This window comes from Geotrypetes seraphini, chromosome 3, assembly GCF_902459505.1.
Source record: "Geotrypetes seraphini chromosome 3, aGeoSer1.1, whole genome shotgun sequence".
Taxonomy (NCBI): domain Eukaryota; kingdom Metazoa; phylum Chordata; class Amphibia; order Gymnophiona; family Dermophiidae; genus Geotrypetes; species Geotrypetes seraphini.
Window position 1 is genome coordinate 368,648,502 of NC_047086.1, and position 14,911 is coordinate 368,663,412.

The following is a 14,911-nucleotide window of genomic DNA, read 5'->3' on the forward strand; positions in this document are numbered from 1 at the left end:
TTTTTTTTGAAATTCGCAGGGGTTCCTGGAACGGAACCCCCGTGAATTTCAGGGGAGTACTGTAATTTAGGTGCCTAAGGAACCTATATATATTTACTAAAGTTTACACTTTATTCTTTGACATTTCATACCTGTTATTAAATTTAAATATTAAGATTTGTATTATCTGCAACTATTTTGCTGATCTTTCTGCATATTTTCAGACAATTAAGGACACGTCCCTGCCCCAGCCCCACCCACTGTAGTCTCCCCAAACACATATGTAATAAGACAACAGCAAACTGAACAACGTATAAAGAAGTTCATCTGCTTTGATTGTCTGTTTCCAAATTGAAGGCTGGTGGTTAATTTCATTAAAATATATGATAACAGCTATTCTGGAGGGAGGGAACTTAAAATGAATTTAAAAAATACTAAGACCAGAAATAAAGGAGAGAAAGTCCTAGGTGGCTATTTCAGAGGAATGAGTGCCACATTGATACATTGGGATCTTCTAAATGAAACCTAAAGAAAAGTCTATGTCCAGATCCATTTAACCTTCTCTAATTTCATATGTGCAACACAATTCATGACATGGCCCTATAGTATACCTAATCCAATAATATTCTTTCACTGTTTTACTGAAATTTGGACACATGAAAAGTGAAAAGCAGCATCTCACAAATACATTGGGGATTTTTTTTAAGATGCCCGTTCTATTCCATTCCCCACCCCCACCCGAACATCCCTGAGCCTGAAGGCCGCATTTGGAAGCCTTCACATATAAGCGGACGTTGATGCAATGATGTCACATGCATGGCTGCGCAAAGGCTTCTAGATGCAGCCTCCAAGCTCAGTATTTTCAAAACCCGGACAAACTGCCGGGTTTTGGAAATCCCTCTGGGCGCCTGAACAGTCCTCTAAAACAGTGTTCTTCAACCTTTTTACACCCGTGGACCGACAGAAATAAAAGAATTATTTTGTGGACTGGCAAACTACTAGGACTAAAATTTAAAAACCCCGTTTACGCCCCATCTCCGCGAGCTCGGTCCCCGCAAACCATCTGATCCCATCTGCACAAGCCGCAATTATGATTTTATTTTGAACGTATTTTATTAAAGTATAAAAAGAAACAATATTCTGAACAATTGTGATTTTATAAATACAAATATACAGAGCACGGACCAACAAAACTCCGTCTCCCCTCCCCTTCACATATATCCCCTCTACGATCAAGAAAACTGAACAAGCCAAGTTATTATAGAATGCTACATAGAAATATCATGCTAACAGAATACTGCAGTCCCCAGTTATGTCTCTAGCAGGATATATATTTCAAATCTGATATATTCTAATGACAAAATAGAAATAAAATTATTTTTTTCTAGCTTTTGTTGTCTCTGGTTTCTGCTTTCATCTTCTTTTCACTCTTTTCCTTCCAGCATCTGCCCGTTCCATCCAATGTCTGCCCTCTCCCCCTTCCATATATATCTGACTTCTTTCTATGCCCGTCTTCCCTGTCCATCTAGCCTGTTCCTCCTCTCTCCTTTTTACATCATTCATTCCAGCTTCACTGCCTTCTTCATTTTTATCTCTCCTACACCAGATCTAGCATCTTTATCCCTCTCTCATTTCTCTGCTGACCCCCTTTCCAGCATCAATGTCTCTCTACTTTCTCATTCCTCTCTCTCCCCTTTCCCTCATCTGATCTCTCCATTCCACCCTGACCCCCTTCCCCTCCTGTAATCTCCCTGCCAGCTGTTTCCTTCCTTTTTTCTTTCTCCCTACCCTCCTTCTTTTCCTTCTCCCTTCCCTCCTCCCTCTATCCAACATTAACTCTCTTCCCATCCCTTTCCCTCCTCCCCTCCCAGCAGCATCTCTCCTTCTTCTCCCTTCCCTCCTCCCTCTATCCAACATTAACTCTCTTCCCATCCCTTTCCCTCCTCCCCTTCCAGCAGAATCTTCTTCTTCTCCCTTCCCTCCTCCCTCTATCCAACATTAACTCTCTTCCCATCCCTTTCTCTCCTCCCCTCCCAGCAGCATCTCTCCTTCTAACTCCCTTCAAGTCCAGTAACAGCTCTCCCTTTATCCAGCACCTTCCCAGCCTCCTACAGTGGCTTCCTCCCCTTCCAGCAGCTCTCAGTACTTGCCTGCAGGAAGTTGCCGGTAAATCACTGCCCTGACAAATAGGAGAGCTGGTGGGAGGGGAGACAGCCACTGTGAAGGCTCCCCAGGATCTTGCTCGCACACGCTGACCATCTCCCTCCACCTGCACCTGAATCTGTAGCTCTCTCCATTCTAATCGCAACTTCCCAGCAGCCCTCTTCAGCAACTCGGCAGGGGCGGCAATCAAGACAGGCTGCCGACGTCGGGACCTTCACTCTCTGAGTCCCGCCTATTTTGTTTCAACTTCCTGTTTCCGAACAGGCGAGACTCACAGGGGGAAGGCCCCGACGTTGGCAGCCTATCTTGATCGCCTGAGGCTGGGAGGAACATTAGTCAGCAGGAACCGCAGTCGGGAGGAACCGCAGTCGGCAGGAAATTTAACTGCCGACTTGATCTCGCCAGCCCTGCGCAGACCGGCAGAAATTTTCTACGGACCGGCGGTTGAAGAACTGTGCTCTAAAAAGAGGACATGTCTGGATTTTCCCGGATGTATAGTAACCTTATGTAGACTCATTCCTGTAGCAAGATAAAATGCATCCCATACCTTTTGCTTCCATGACTGACTTCTGCTTATACTCAGTCCTTTCCAAATAGAATAGCATCATCTTCAATTGGAATCCAAGATGGCTGCCCTCCTGCCTCCATTTCTTCACTACTACTAAATCGGTGGGTGAGAATTGCACTTTTATATGCAGCAGAAAGGTACCATAATACGAGGGGGGGTGTGTCAAAAAGTTCTCAGCTCAACCAAGAAGAGAATGACGTGGATAATGGTTCAATCAATGATCTGAAAATGTCAAAAACATAGAATTTAGTTTCTGCAAATTGACACAAAGAAATAAGATAGCACTTTTCAGCTAGAGTGGCAAAACAATGCTCAGAATTTAGGACGTTGGTTGGTTGGGCTGAGAACTTTCAGCACCCCTCCATACTATTTGGGTTTCTGCCAGGTACTTGTAACCTGGATTGGTCATGGTTAGAGACAGGATACTGGGCTAGATGGATCATTGGTCTGACCCAGTATGGCTAGTCTTATGTGAGCCGAGTATAGGAGAATCAAGCCATTGTGACATCACTGATGAGTTTGGCTCTTAGACATTGGTGGAATGTGGCATTATGACATCACAATCTCAGCTCTGGAATGTTGCTTTGAGGGGATGCTAAAAAGTTCTCAGCCCAACCAAGAAGAGAATGATGTGGATATGGTTCAATCAATGATCTGAAACAATGTCAAAAACATAGAATTTAGTTTCTGCAAATTGACACATCGAAATAAGATAGCACTTTTCAGCTAGAGTGGCAAAATAGCGCTCTGAATTTAGGACGTTGGTTGGTTGGGCTGAGAACTTTTCAGCACCCCCTCATACTGTGCTAGAAGAAAACTCCAAAAGCAGTTGCATTGCACTGTTCATTTTTCTAGTCTAATGTGGGGGTAATTGTATAAGTAGGTGCCTCCTTGTAGGTGTACCAGTGCTGTGCGGTGATGAGTCTATTCTCTAATGGCACCTGGGTACCTAGAAGCCATTATAGAATACTAGCGTAACCCAGTATCAGCATTTAGGTGCCCGCAGTTATACTAGACATGGGTGCAGTGAGGGTGCAAGTAACTTACTGCATTCTGTAAGTGGCAGTCCCGCTCATGACGCTCCTCTGCATTCACACACTATACAGAAAAGCGCTTAGCTGTTATGTTACTACGTGCTTTTGCATGTAAGTATACACTTTCCTGTCACTTTCCTGCCATTCTGTATACTTTTGCGCTCAAGTACAGGGGCGGACTGACAGGGATCTGAGCCCCTGGGCAATAAGGCTCCTCCTTCCAATACCTGTTCCTGTAGCATAAGGCAGCAGCAGCAATTCCCTTTAGCTGACTGCCGCCAAGCTCGCGGCATGCTCTTTGCTGCATCCCCCACTAGCCAAAGTAGGAAGTTATGCCGGAGGGGATGCTTAGTGGCAGACAGCTGGTGGAGAGTGCTTATTCCCCCAACTGCTCTGAGACCTCAGGGACTGCCCAGTTACTCCCACGGTCAGTCTGCCCCTCCTCAAGTTATAGAATTCCCATTTATATGTTTGAAGATGTACATTATATATTCTAATATAAACCAAAATTTTGGTTCATATTCGAGTTTCCCTCCTCCCTACCCCCTCCTCCTGCACCCTCCATGGTTCCTAGGATTTTGTTTGCAGTTCTTACCTCCTTTGGCTTATACTGATTAACAAAGCTATGCACTAAGTCCACGGCCTTGAGTGTCTGTGCATTCTCAAGGCCTGCTGGCTTCCACCCTATCCAAGGCTCTCAGAGAGGGCGGAAGCCGGCAGGTCTTGAGCATGCATGAAAGCGCAAGCCCTACACTTGCTTAGCACATAGCTTTGTTTATTAGCATCCGTCGAAGGAGGTAAGAACTGCATGCAAATTTCTGGCAAGCTGGGGCGGGGCAGGGGATGTGAAGGACGAAATGGCAGTAACTGCAAGGTGGGTGGGTGTGTGTAGGAAATGACTGTCGTTGGTTTACATTTGAGTTAACAGCTGTCCCCTGTTTATACTCGAATAGGTTTATATTCGAGTATATATGGTACGCTTTGTGGACTACCACAGTCCCTAGCAGGATACCCTAATGGTTTGAACAAATTTAATGCATTTCTGTTTCTAGACTTGCCTTTTAACCCTGCATTTTGAGTACTTACGAAGCAAATGCCATTCATCCTGCTGAATTGTCCTAGTCAAATTGAAAGGTATATTTCGCAAGCGGATAGGCTGGGAGAAGTGGTACTTGATAGCTGTGCATCTCTGAGCAATACCTTCGAGAAAAAAACAGAACCCAACATTGTCAAACAGCCTGGTGCATGCTGGAACTACAACAGAATTCTCAGTGGAGAGAGGACAGGAACATAATTCCTTTTAAGCCTGAAGTCATGCAGACGGGGGGGGGAAACAAAGTGCTGGGGGAAAGTATTAATTTGAAAGATTTTTCAATATATGGAACATAGGGGGTCCTTTTACTAAGGCGTGCTAGCCGATGTAGCACGTGCTAAGTGCTAACGCATCCATTATATTGTATGGACGCTTTAGGGTTTAGCACGCGCTTAATCGGCTAGCGTGCCTTCATAAAAGAGGGGGATAGTTAATTTCTCAACAAAATATTTTTACTGAAGTCACTAATACACAAATTCCATTTAGTAAACATCACTCTAATTCATCTGAGAGAATATTGGTTAGGCAGACTGGATGGGCCATTCGGGCCTTTATCTGCCGTCATTTACTATGTTACTATCATATTACAAAGCACTGTGTATCCAAAGATATGTACAACAAAAAAAGATTGCAGTTACAGGCTTCCAGATTTCCTGAAATTTCAAAATATTTATTTAATTGTCAAGGCTTATTTCTATACAATCAGAAATTCTAGAAATAAAAAAATGTGAATACTGGATTTTATGCATGCTGTGGACTGCCAGAAGGAACTAGCAAATCGATTCTGGAAGAGATAAAACAGCCATGTCACTAGAAGTCCAAATGATGGATTAACGACTACCTTATTTTGGTCATACTGTTAGAAGAGAAAGATCATCGGAGAAGGACATCGTAACATAGTAGATGACGGCAGATAAAGACCCGAATGGTCCATCCACTCTGCCCAACCTGATTCAATTTAAATTTTTTCTTCTTAGCTATTTCTGGGCAAGAATCCAAAGCTCTTCCCGGTACTGTGCTTGGGTTCCTACTGCTGAAATCTCAGTTAAAACCTACTCCAGCCCATCTACACCCTCCCAGCCATTGAAGCCCTCCCCAGCACATCCTCCACCGTCGTTCGTCACCTAAGTCTAATGATGGTCCCCCCCCAAAAAAAAAAAATGCTGACCACCAAAGGCTGAATATTTACCCCTATGGTGCCCATTTTCAAAGCAATTGGATGCTTTACAATGCCTGAAAAAAACCCCACCCATCTGCTAAAAATGTCCAAATCCTGATTTTGGAAAGTCAGAATCTGGACGTTTCACACTGCAGTTCGCCCATATAGCATGAGTGTGTTTTGGGTGAGACTGGGAGAGAGCTCAATAGCTGGATGTCCAATGAGAAGAAAACATCCATGTGTGAAAAGAAGCATGTTTTTATCTAGATCCGTTTCAATCGTGTCCAAGTTACAAAAAGGTGCTCCGATCAAGCAGCTGATCACTGGAGGGGTTAAGGCCTGACCCGTCTTTAATCCTCCATTGGCTGCTATCCCCCTCTATCTGCCCTAAAAGTGAAACTGAAAAGGAAAACTAGACTCTGTGCTAGAGAATGACACGGGGACAAATTTGTCCCCATCCCTGTTGGAACTCAATTTCCCCGGGAACTCACCGGGACGGGATGGGAAAATGAGTTTCCCACGGGGACGGGGAAAAAAATTTGTCCCTGTGTCGTTCTCTACTCTGTGTCAGCTGCAGCTATTATTGTTAACCATTTAGATACTCCAATGGTAAACGATATACCGAAATAAAGAAACTCATCTGCACCCCCCTGCTCCTTCCCCGATCTCCCCTGCCGTGCTTGCCTCCCCCCTTCCCTTCCCTCCATACCTCCAGTCTTCACCGCGACGAGTAACAACTTCAACGTGCTCCTTGCGACCCCGGTGGCTCTCCCTCTGACATCACTTCCTATGCGCGGCACCCGGAAGTGACGTCAGCGGGAGAGCCGATGTGATCGCAAGGAACACGTCGAAGTTGCTCATGGCAGTGAACAACTAGAGGCACAGGGGAAGGCGGGGAGAGGGTGTGCATGGTGAGGGGAGGTGTGGGAATAGGCGAAGGGGGCGGAGAGGAAGAGGGATGCCGGCGCCCCCACCAACATGGTGTCCGGGGCTGACCACCGCCTCACCCCCCCTTTTACTACATCACTTCAAAGTAGCAAACCATTGTCCTGGGGTTCCTTCCAGGAACAGAAAAATACTTACTATACCTAAAGATATAAGACACCTACAAGCCTGAAGTACATTTAGGTACAGTGTGCATTTTTCAGGTTCTGAAGAGATAGGGTTACCAGACGTCTGGATTTACCCAGACAGGTCCTCTTTTTAGAGCATCCTCTGGGTGTCTAGACAGCTTTCTCCTCTGTCCAGGGTTTTCTTCTCTGTCCCCCACCTACCTCTGCCTCCAGGCCGGCCAAAAGCAGCATCGAGGTGAGCCTGCTGCCATCGGCCTGCCCAGGAGGCCTTCTCTCTGGAGATTTTATTTTTTAGCACAGCATGTTTGGATGCAGAGAGTAGGCTTGGCCCTGTGCACATTACACATTGCACATTACAGCAGCCCCTACCGTAGGATTACCAGACATCCGGGGAAACCCAGACATGTCCTCTTTTTAGGGGATTGTGCCAGGTGCCCAGAGGGATTTCCAAAACCCGGCTTGTGACATCATTGGGTCGACGTCCGTGCATGCGCAAATGCAATCCCGAGCTGGGTGGGGGTGGGTCTGGGGACAGAACAGGGTGAAGCTGGATGTCGACAGTCGAACAGGGCGGGACTGGGGCAGAACGGTGAGGAACCAGGTGTCTTCTTTTTTTTTTTATATAGAGGAAATCTGGCAACCCTACCCTACTGTCTAGTAGATAGGTGATAGTAAAGGGCTCACAGGCCAAACAACCATTGACTAAATTTGAAATTAGCACGTGGCCATTAATAAGAAAACGGAAACTGTGGCCATTTTAGAGCCATGTTAAAAAGTGGCCTCGGCGTACAGGAAACCCACACGCTAACATAGCACAGCTTAGTAAAACGGGGGCCCCTAGTGTGGCTGATTGCAAACGGGCAAGTCACTTAACTCTCTATTACCCCAGGTACAAGCTCAGACTGTGAGCTCTCCGGAAACAGGAAAAATACACACTATACCAGAATGCAATTTGCCTTGAGCTAAAACTGGGAAAAAAAAAAAAAAAGTAATGAATTAATGCAAAATCCTGTCCTCCTGAGGCATTTAGTACAGAATGATTCCGGTTTGGACAGATACCATAAAATATGGTATCGCATATCCTTAGAATGTACATTGGGAGGGTTATTTTTGCTCACTGTTCTGTGGCCAGGTCAACAGGGCAGTTTACAATTAATATTCTGCGATTCTGTGATGGGACACCGAACTTTTAAGAAAATGTTGAAAACACAATTATTTGTCAATGCCTTCCTGTCCTGTAAATGATTTTATGGGGATTTTGTGTTTCCATCTTATAGGATAAATTTAAAAGGAGATTTTAATAATGACACCGTTAGTTAATGTCTTGTTGAAACATGTTTAGCATTTCTTAAATATGTATGCATGTAAATTTTGTAAACTGCATAGTTTTTATGCGGTATATAAATTTTTAAATAAACATTAAAATCATGGTTACAATAACAGAGTGTAGTTAGCAGCCTAAAAAAGGAGAACAAAGCAGAAAATAAAATACAACAATAAAAAAAAAAAAGGAACAGAATCGATGATCAAGCAAATCAGGGCCTCGACTCCCAGCTATAGGCATCATGGCTAGGGAAGGTATAGCCCATGGCTGCCCAAGTCCGGTCCTCGAGATCTACTGGCAGGCCAGGTTTTCTGGATATCCATAATGAATATGCATGAGAGAGATTTGCCTGCACTGCCTTCTTGGTATGCAAATCTCTCTCATGCATATTCATTGTGGATATCCATAAAACCTGGCCTGCCAGTAGATCTCGAAGACTGGACTTGGGCAGCCCTAGTATAGCCTAATTTGTTCAGACAGTCCTACGGACATGATTCCATACTCCTCCCAGGAGCTCTAAGCTTCAGTAGGAGACGGACTTCCACACTAATGCCATCTGCTCTGTAAATCTGTCGCGGCTCCATTTAGGAAAACTCGCTCCGGCTGAGTCATATTCCATTACCAACATTGCTCAACACTCTGTGCTGGACAACGCCAGTGGTTTTCAACCCCAGTCCTCAGGGACCTCCTGGCCAGTTGAGTTTTTAGGATATCCACAATGAATATGCCTGAGAGAGACACGTGCACTGCCTTCTTAGCATGCAAATCTCTCTCATGCATATTCATTGTGGGTATCCTGAAAACAGGATTGAAAACTACTGCTCTAGAGTAGAGAATGACACGGGGGGGGGGGGACAAATGTTTCCCTGTCCCCGCAGGAATGCAATTTCCCCGTCCCGTTCCCGCGAGTTTTGTCGCTGTTCCTGCCACATTCCTGTAAGCTCTGCCTTAACCGCACAAGCCTCGAACACTTAGGATTTTAAAGTGAGGCTTGCGCAGGTGAGGATGGAGCTTGCAGGAATGGGGCAAAAAAGCATGGGATGAACACAGAGGATCTAGAATCAGAAAATAATAGTAAATATTGAAGAACTAAAGCCAATACTGGGCAGACTTGCACGGTCTGTGTCTGAATATGGCCGTTTAGGGGAGGATGGGCTGGGGAGGGCTTCAATGGCTGGGATGGTGTAGATCAGGGCTGCCCAAGTCCGGTCCTCGAGATCTACTGGCAGGCCAGGTTTTCAGGATATCCACAATGAATATGCATAAGAGATATTTGCATACCAAGAAGGTAATGCAGGAAAATCTTTCTCATGCACATTCATTGTGGATATCCTGAAAACCTGAGGACTGGACTTGGGCAGCCCTGGTGTAGATGGACTGGAGTGAACTTTGACAGAGACTTCAGTAGTTGGAACCTAAGAACAGTACCGGGCAGAACTTTGGATTCTTGCCCAGAAATAGTTAAGAAGAAGAAGAAAAAAACCCAACAAATTTTTAGATTGAATCAGGTTGGGCAGAGTAGATGGTCTATTCGGGTCTTTATCTGCCATCATCTACTATGTTACTAGGAAAAGAACTCGTGGGGCAGGATGGGAAAATGAGTTCCTGCGGGGATGGGAAAAATGTGTCCCCGTGTCATTCTCTACTCTATAGCACACTCAGGAGGAAATTCTATAAGAGGTGCCTGAAGCTAAGCACCTAACTTACCCTCCCCCACCCTTTTTACTAAGCTGCAGTAAATGCTCCGATGCTGCTCTGATACTCACAGGAATTCTAAGAACATCGGAGCAGTATCAGAGTATTTAGCGCCCTGGGCATGGTAGAAACCTCTATTGTGGCTTAGTAAAATGGCTTCGATTATGAATTTTAACAAGCTCATAATTGTAAAAAAGTAAAAATTAACTGGCATGATTCTACAAAAGATAGGCGTGCCTAAAGTCACCTAACTCCAAAGTAGGCATGTTTAGGGGCGGAAAAGGACTCGGGCGCCGGTACCTTTCCAATTTAATGAGCTTATACTCCCACAAGATCCCTCCATTCCCTAGATGCTCACCATTTAACCATTCTTCTGCCCTCTTGATCAAGGGAAAATAAAAACCAAATAGAGAACCGCTTTTAAGAAGCGACCCCCTCCTTTTCTTCCTCCTGTTTTACCCTCTCCCTCTTCCCTTCCTTTTATTTTTATTTTCTTAATGTAATTTAAATCTCCCTTCCTCCATGCTCCTTTCATCTCTAACCTGTCTAAATTTTGTCCTTGTCTTGGCCTCTACTTGTCCCATTTTTATTTCTATTTTACATATAAATATATACAGTAAAACCTTGGATTGCAAGTAACTTGGTTTGCAAGACAAGCAAAACATTTTATTAAATTTTAACTTGATATACAAGCAATGTCTTGCAATACAAGTACTTACAGTATACACACATCACAACTGAGCGATGGTTCTTCTCTCTCTGATGCTGCGGGAGTGTAGTGACTGTTCTAAATGAGTGAGGTCTTGCAATATAAGTACGCATAGCATTTTGTATTAAGGTTTTTGGGTTGTGGAATGAATCGTCTGAGTTTCCATTATTTCCTATGGGAAAATTTGCTTTGATATGAGTGCTTTGGATTACAAGCATGCTTCTGGAATGAATCATGCTCGCAAACCAAGGTTTCACTGTATATACCGTATATATTTTTTTAACCATTTAAAAAATTTTTAATATTGTAAACCTGTGATGGTCAGTATACCGAACTATAAATAAACTTGAAACTTATGATGAATCCACCAATGTCTGCCTTTTACCATCTATGCCCTAAACTTTGGAATGTTCTTCCCAATACCATCAAAAACTTGGCATCATTCCCTGCTTTTAAACAAGCACTTAAAACTTACTATTTTCAGGTTTCACTGGGTGGGCTCGGTGGGATCTATGAGTCCTTTGAACACAAAGATGCTATGCTTCTTTGTTTGCATGAATGAGACTTATCTTTGATTTTATGGAGTTCCTTTTCTAACTTTTTAATTTTGTCTTAGCATATACACCACCTTGACCAATGAAAAGGCGATCTAGCAAGCCTTTTAAATAAACAAATATAAAATTCTTTAAAGGACTTAGGTGCCTATAATCTAGGCCTTTAAAACCCTGGCCTAAGCTTTAAATTAGAAGTGCTTTTGTAATAGGTACCTAATTGTGACTGGCAAGAGAGATCTTTTTAAACGCCATTTACATTTTCCCCTCCTAAGGAACTGCATATGGAAATATGCAGATGCATGGAAGTTTTCCCAGTGAAGATGCCGAATGTATAAACCCGTTCTGGAATAAACAGGGTCATGCTGAAGATCTAAGATTCTGCATTATTAAACAGAAAGAGAAAAAAGTGCAGGCTACATGGACCTTGCAAGTTTTTATTTTTTATTTAGTTATTAATTTGTTATACATATAGCCCGCATATCAGACATTTATGCAGATAACAACAATACATACATAATTAAAACAAAACATGATATACATCAACAAACAGAACATGGCAGATCATTATAAAATAACAGCATACAGTAAACAACCTTAAATCTATACCTTAAAATAATTAAAACCAAGCAATTACAAAATGGCCTAATTTGAAAAGGCAAGTCGAAAGAAGTAGGCTTTCAGACTTTTTTGAAATGCCAGAAAATCAGAAATCAAACGGATGTTTATATAAATTTTTTGTTATTTTTATACATATCCAGGACGGAGTGGGTGGGTGGGGGGGGATATTTTTCTGGTTTATTTCTTGATTAAATTGTTGGATGGGAGAGGAGGGACATTTTTCTTCTGCATTGTTACTGGTAGAATTTAAGTGCTTATTTTGTTTATTAATGTCTGTATAATTCCTGGCACTTTGTATTAGTTTTGAAAATTAATAAAGATTAAAAAAAAGAAAGAAAGAAATCAAAACGGATGAAATCTGGAAGTGAGTTCCATCCCCATCATATTCTGGATTTCTCTTTCTACAACAGCTTATCCCACTTGCAAATGCTACACTATTTATGCATCGTTGAGAAGTAGAAATTCATATGTTTCCGGTGAGATAAAACCATGTCTTGGGAAGCAGATAAAATCTCAAACATCTAATAATTAGAAACGGCAGCAGGGTTTTAATAAAAATTGTCATGTAAGTTTCAGCTTTCCCGTGCCTAGGAGGGATGTAATACTGTGCGTAACACTGAGTGAGTCTCTTTTCAAATTAATTGTAGTTTTCTAAACACTATGATCATGAAACAATGAAAGCACAGGAGAACTTGGCACTTGACTCAGGCAAAAACGTTTAGAAGATGGTCCTGTGAGATGTGCTAATTCAATGGCTCCCAAGGCAAATCTTGCCCTAATAAGTAAGTCAGCTGTTAACAGAAAGAAGAGTGTGGGGAGAGCGGGGACCAGAGCCAACACTGCCTGAAGAGATCTGTCTATTGTCCCCAAGCTCCATGCATTATCCAACAGCTGACAGGCAGGGTCAGTGAGCTGTGCTTCTTACTTGCTTCTTTCTCTGCCGCTTTTCCTCTGCGGGGTGAACCATGGAGGGCTCCTTTTATATTACATAGTAAATGACGACAGATAAAGACCTAAACCAGGGGTGTCCAACCTTTTGGTTTCCCTGGGCCTCAATGACCGAAAAAAATTTTTTTCTGGGGTCACACAAACGATGAAGTTGGCAAGACGGTAAACACCCGGGGCAACAGAGGAAAACACTGCATTGCCCTCGACTGGGGCCGCATAAAATACTTCACGGGGCTGGGCATGCGGCCCTCGGGATGCAGGTTGGACACCCCTGACCTAAACGGTTATACCCAATAAAAATATATGATTAAACTAACTTGTCTCTTCTTTGATATTTCTGGAAAATAGACTGTAAAGTCCACCTGGTATTGTCCTAGGTTCCAGCTGCTGAAGTTACCATCTAATCAAGCCTTTGTGACATCACTGCTGAGGTTGGCTCTTAGGCATTGGTGGAATGAGACATTATGACATCACAATCTCAGCTCTGGAATGTTGCTACTCACTGGGTTTCTGCCAGGTAACATAGTAAATGACAGCAGATAAAGACCTGAACGGTCCATCCACTCTGCCCATTAGTTATTACAAATACATGATTAAATTAACTTGTCTCTTCTTTGATATTTCTGAATCATAGACTGTAAAGTCCACCTGGTATTGTCCTAGGTTTCAAATGCTGAAGTTGCTGTCCAAGCTCTCGCCAGCCTATCCAACCATCCTGTTTGCAGGATAGCTACCATAGAGTCTTGCCAGTAACATCCTCATGTTCCAAGTTAGCGGAGTTCACATTGACGATGCTCTCCCCAGCCCAATCCTACACCAAATCACCACATATTGGACACAGACCTTGCAAGTCTGTCCAGTACCGGCCTTCGCTCTTTAATTTACATTCTTTGTTTTCTAATTAGGAGATCCTCTATGTTTATCCCACGCTTTTTTGAATTCTAGTACCGTTTTCCTCTCCTCCACTTTCCTTGGGAGGGCATTTCAGGCATCTACCACCCTCTTCGTGAAAAATAATTTCCTAACATTGCTCCTGAGTCTTCCTCCCTGCAACCTCAAATTATGCCCAGTGCTCCATAAGAGATTCCACGTGCTTATCCCAGACTTTCTTGAATTCAGACACAGTCTCCGTCTCCATCACCTCTTCCGGGAGACTGTTCCACACATCTACCACCCTTTCTGTAAAAAAAGTATTTCCTTAGATTACTCCTGAACCTATCACTTCTTAACTTCATCCTATGCCCTCTCATTTCAGAACTTCCTTTCAAACGGAAGAGAGTTGACTCAAGCACATTTACACCACGTAAGCATTTAAATGTCTATCATATCTCCCCTCTCCCACCTTTCCTCCAAATTATACAGATTAAGATCTTTAAGTCTGTCCCCATATGCCTTATGACGAAGACCACATACCATTTTAATAGCCTTCCTCTGGACCGACTCCATCCTTTTTATATCTTTTTGAAGGTGCGGCCTACAGAATTGTACACAATATTCTAAATGAGGTCTCACCAGAGTCCACCAGGGGCATCACTACCTCCTTTCCTCCAGTCTAGAGGCCAGCAAAAGTGCGTATAGAAGATGATAAAGCAGGAAGCAGGAATAATTATTTATATACCTTTTCTTCCAAAGACCTAGTCTACCCAAAAATGCTCTGGCACCAAACCACCTGGACTGACACCCTCTGGTCAGACCACTGCCTATGCAATTTCCAATTCAACTGGCAAGCCAAACATTCCCCTACCAAGCCCAAAGGGACAAAAAGAACTAGGAAAATGACAGCTTTCAGAGGCTTGGTAAACCCAGCTGAATTCTGGTCACATTATGAGGTCTCGATGGACTCGGACTCCCTCTCTGTAGACTCCCGGACCAATACGAGCATGCAAATTCTAAACAAAATGGCACCCATCAAATTAAGAAAAATGAGAAATAAAAACTTAGATGGCTGGTTTGACGCTGAACTAGGAACAGCGAAACGAGAATTACGAAAACTG

The 14,911-nt window shown here is 43.3% G+C and overlaps 1 protein-coding gene across 5 annotated transcripts in view; it reads right to left on the minus strand.

Moving 5' to 3' along the window:
* Positions 1–14,911, minus strand: part of TMEM178A (transmembrane protein 178A) — a 100,293-nt gene that overhangs the window by 20,150 nt on the left and 65,232 nt on the right. For all 5 annotated transcript variants that reach the window (XM_033939186.1, XM_033939191.1, XM_033939190.1 and 2 more), the window contains one exon: positions 4,831–4,944. In XM_033939186.1, the coding sequence (XP_033795077.1) occupies positions 4,831–4,944 (114 nt within the window). The remainder of the gene's footprint in view (positions 1–4,830; positions 4,945–14,911) is intronic.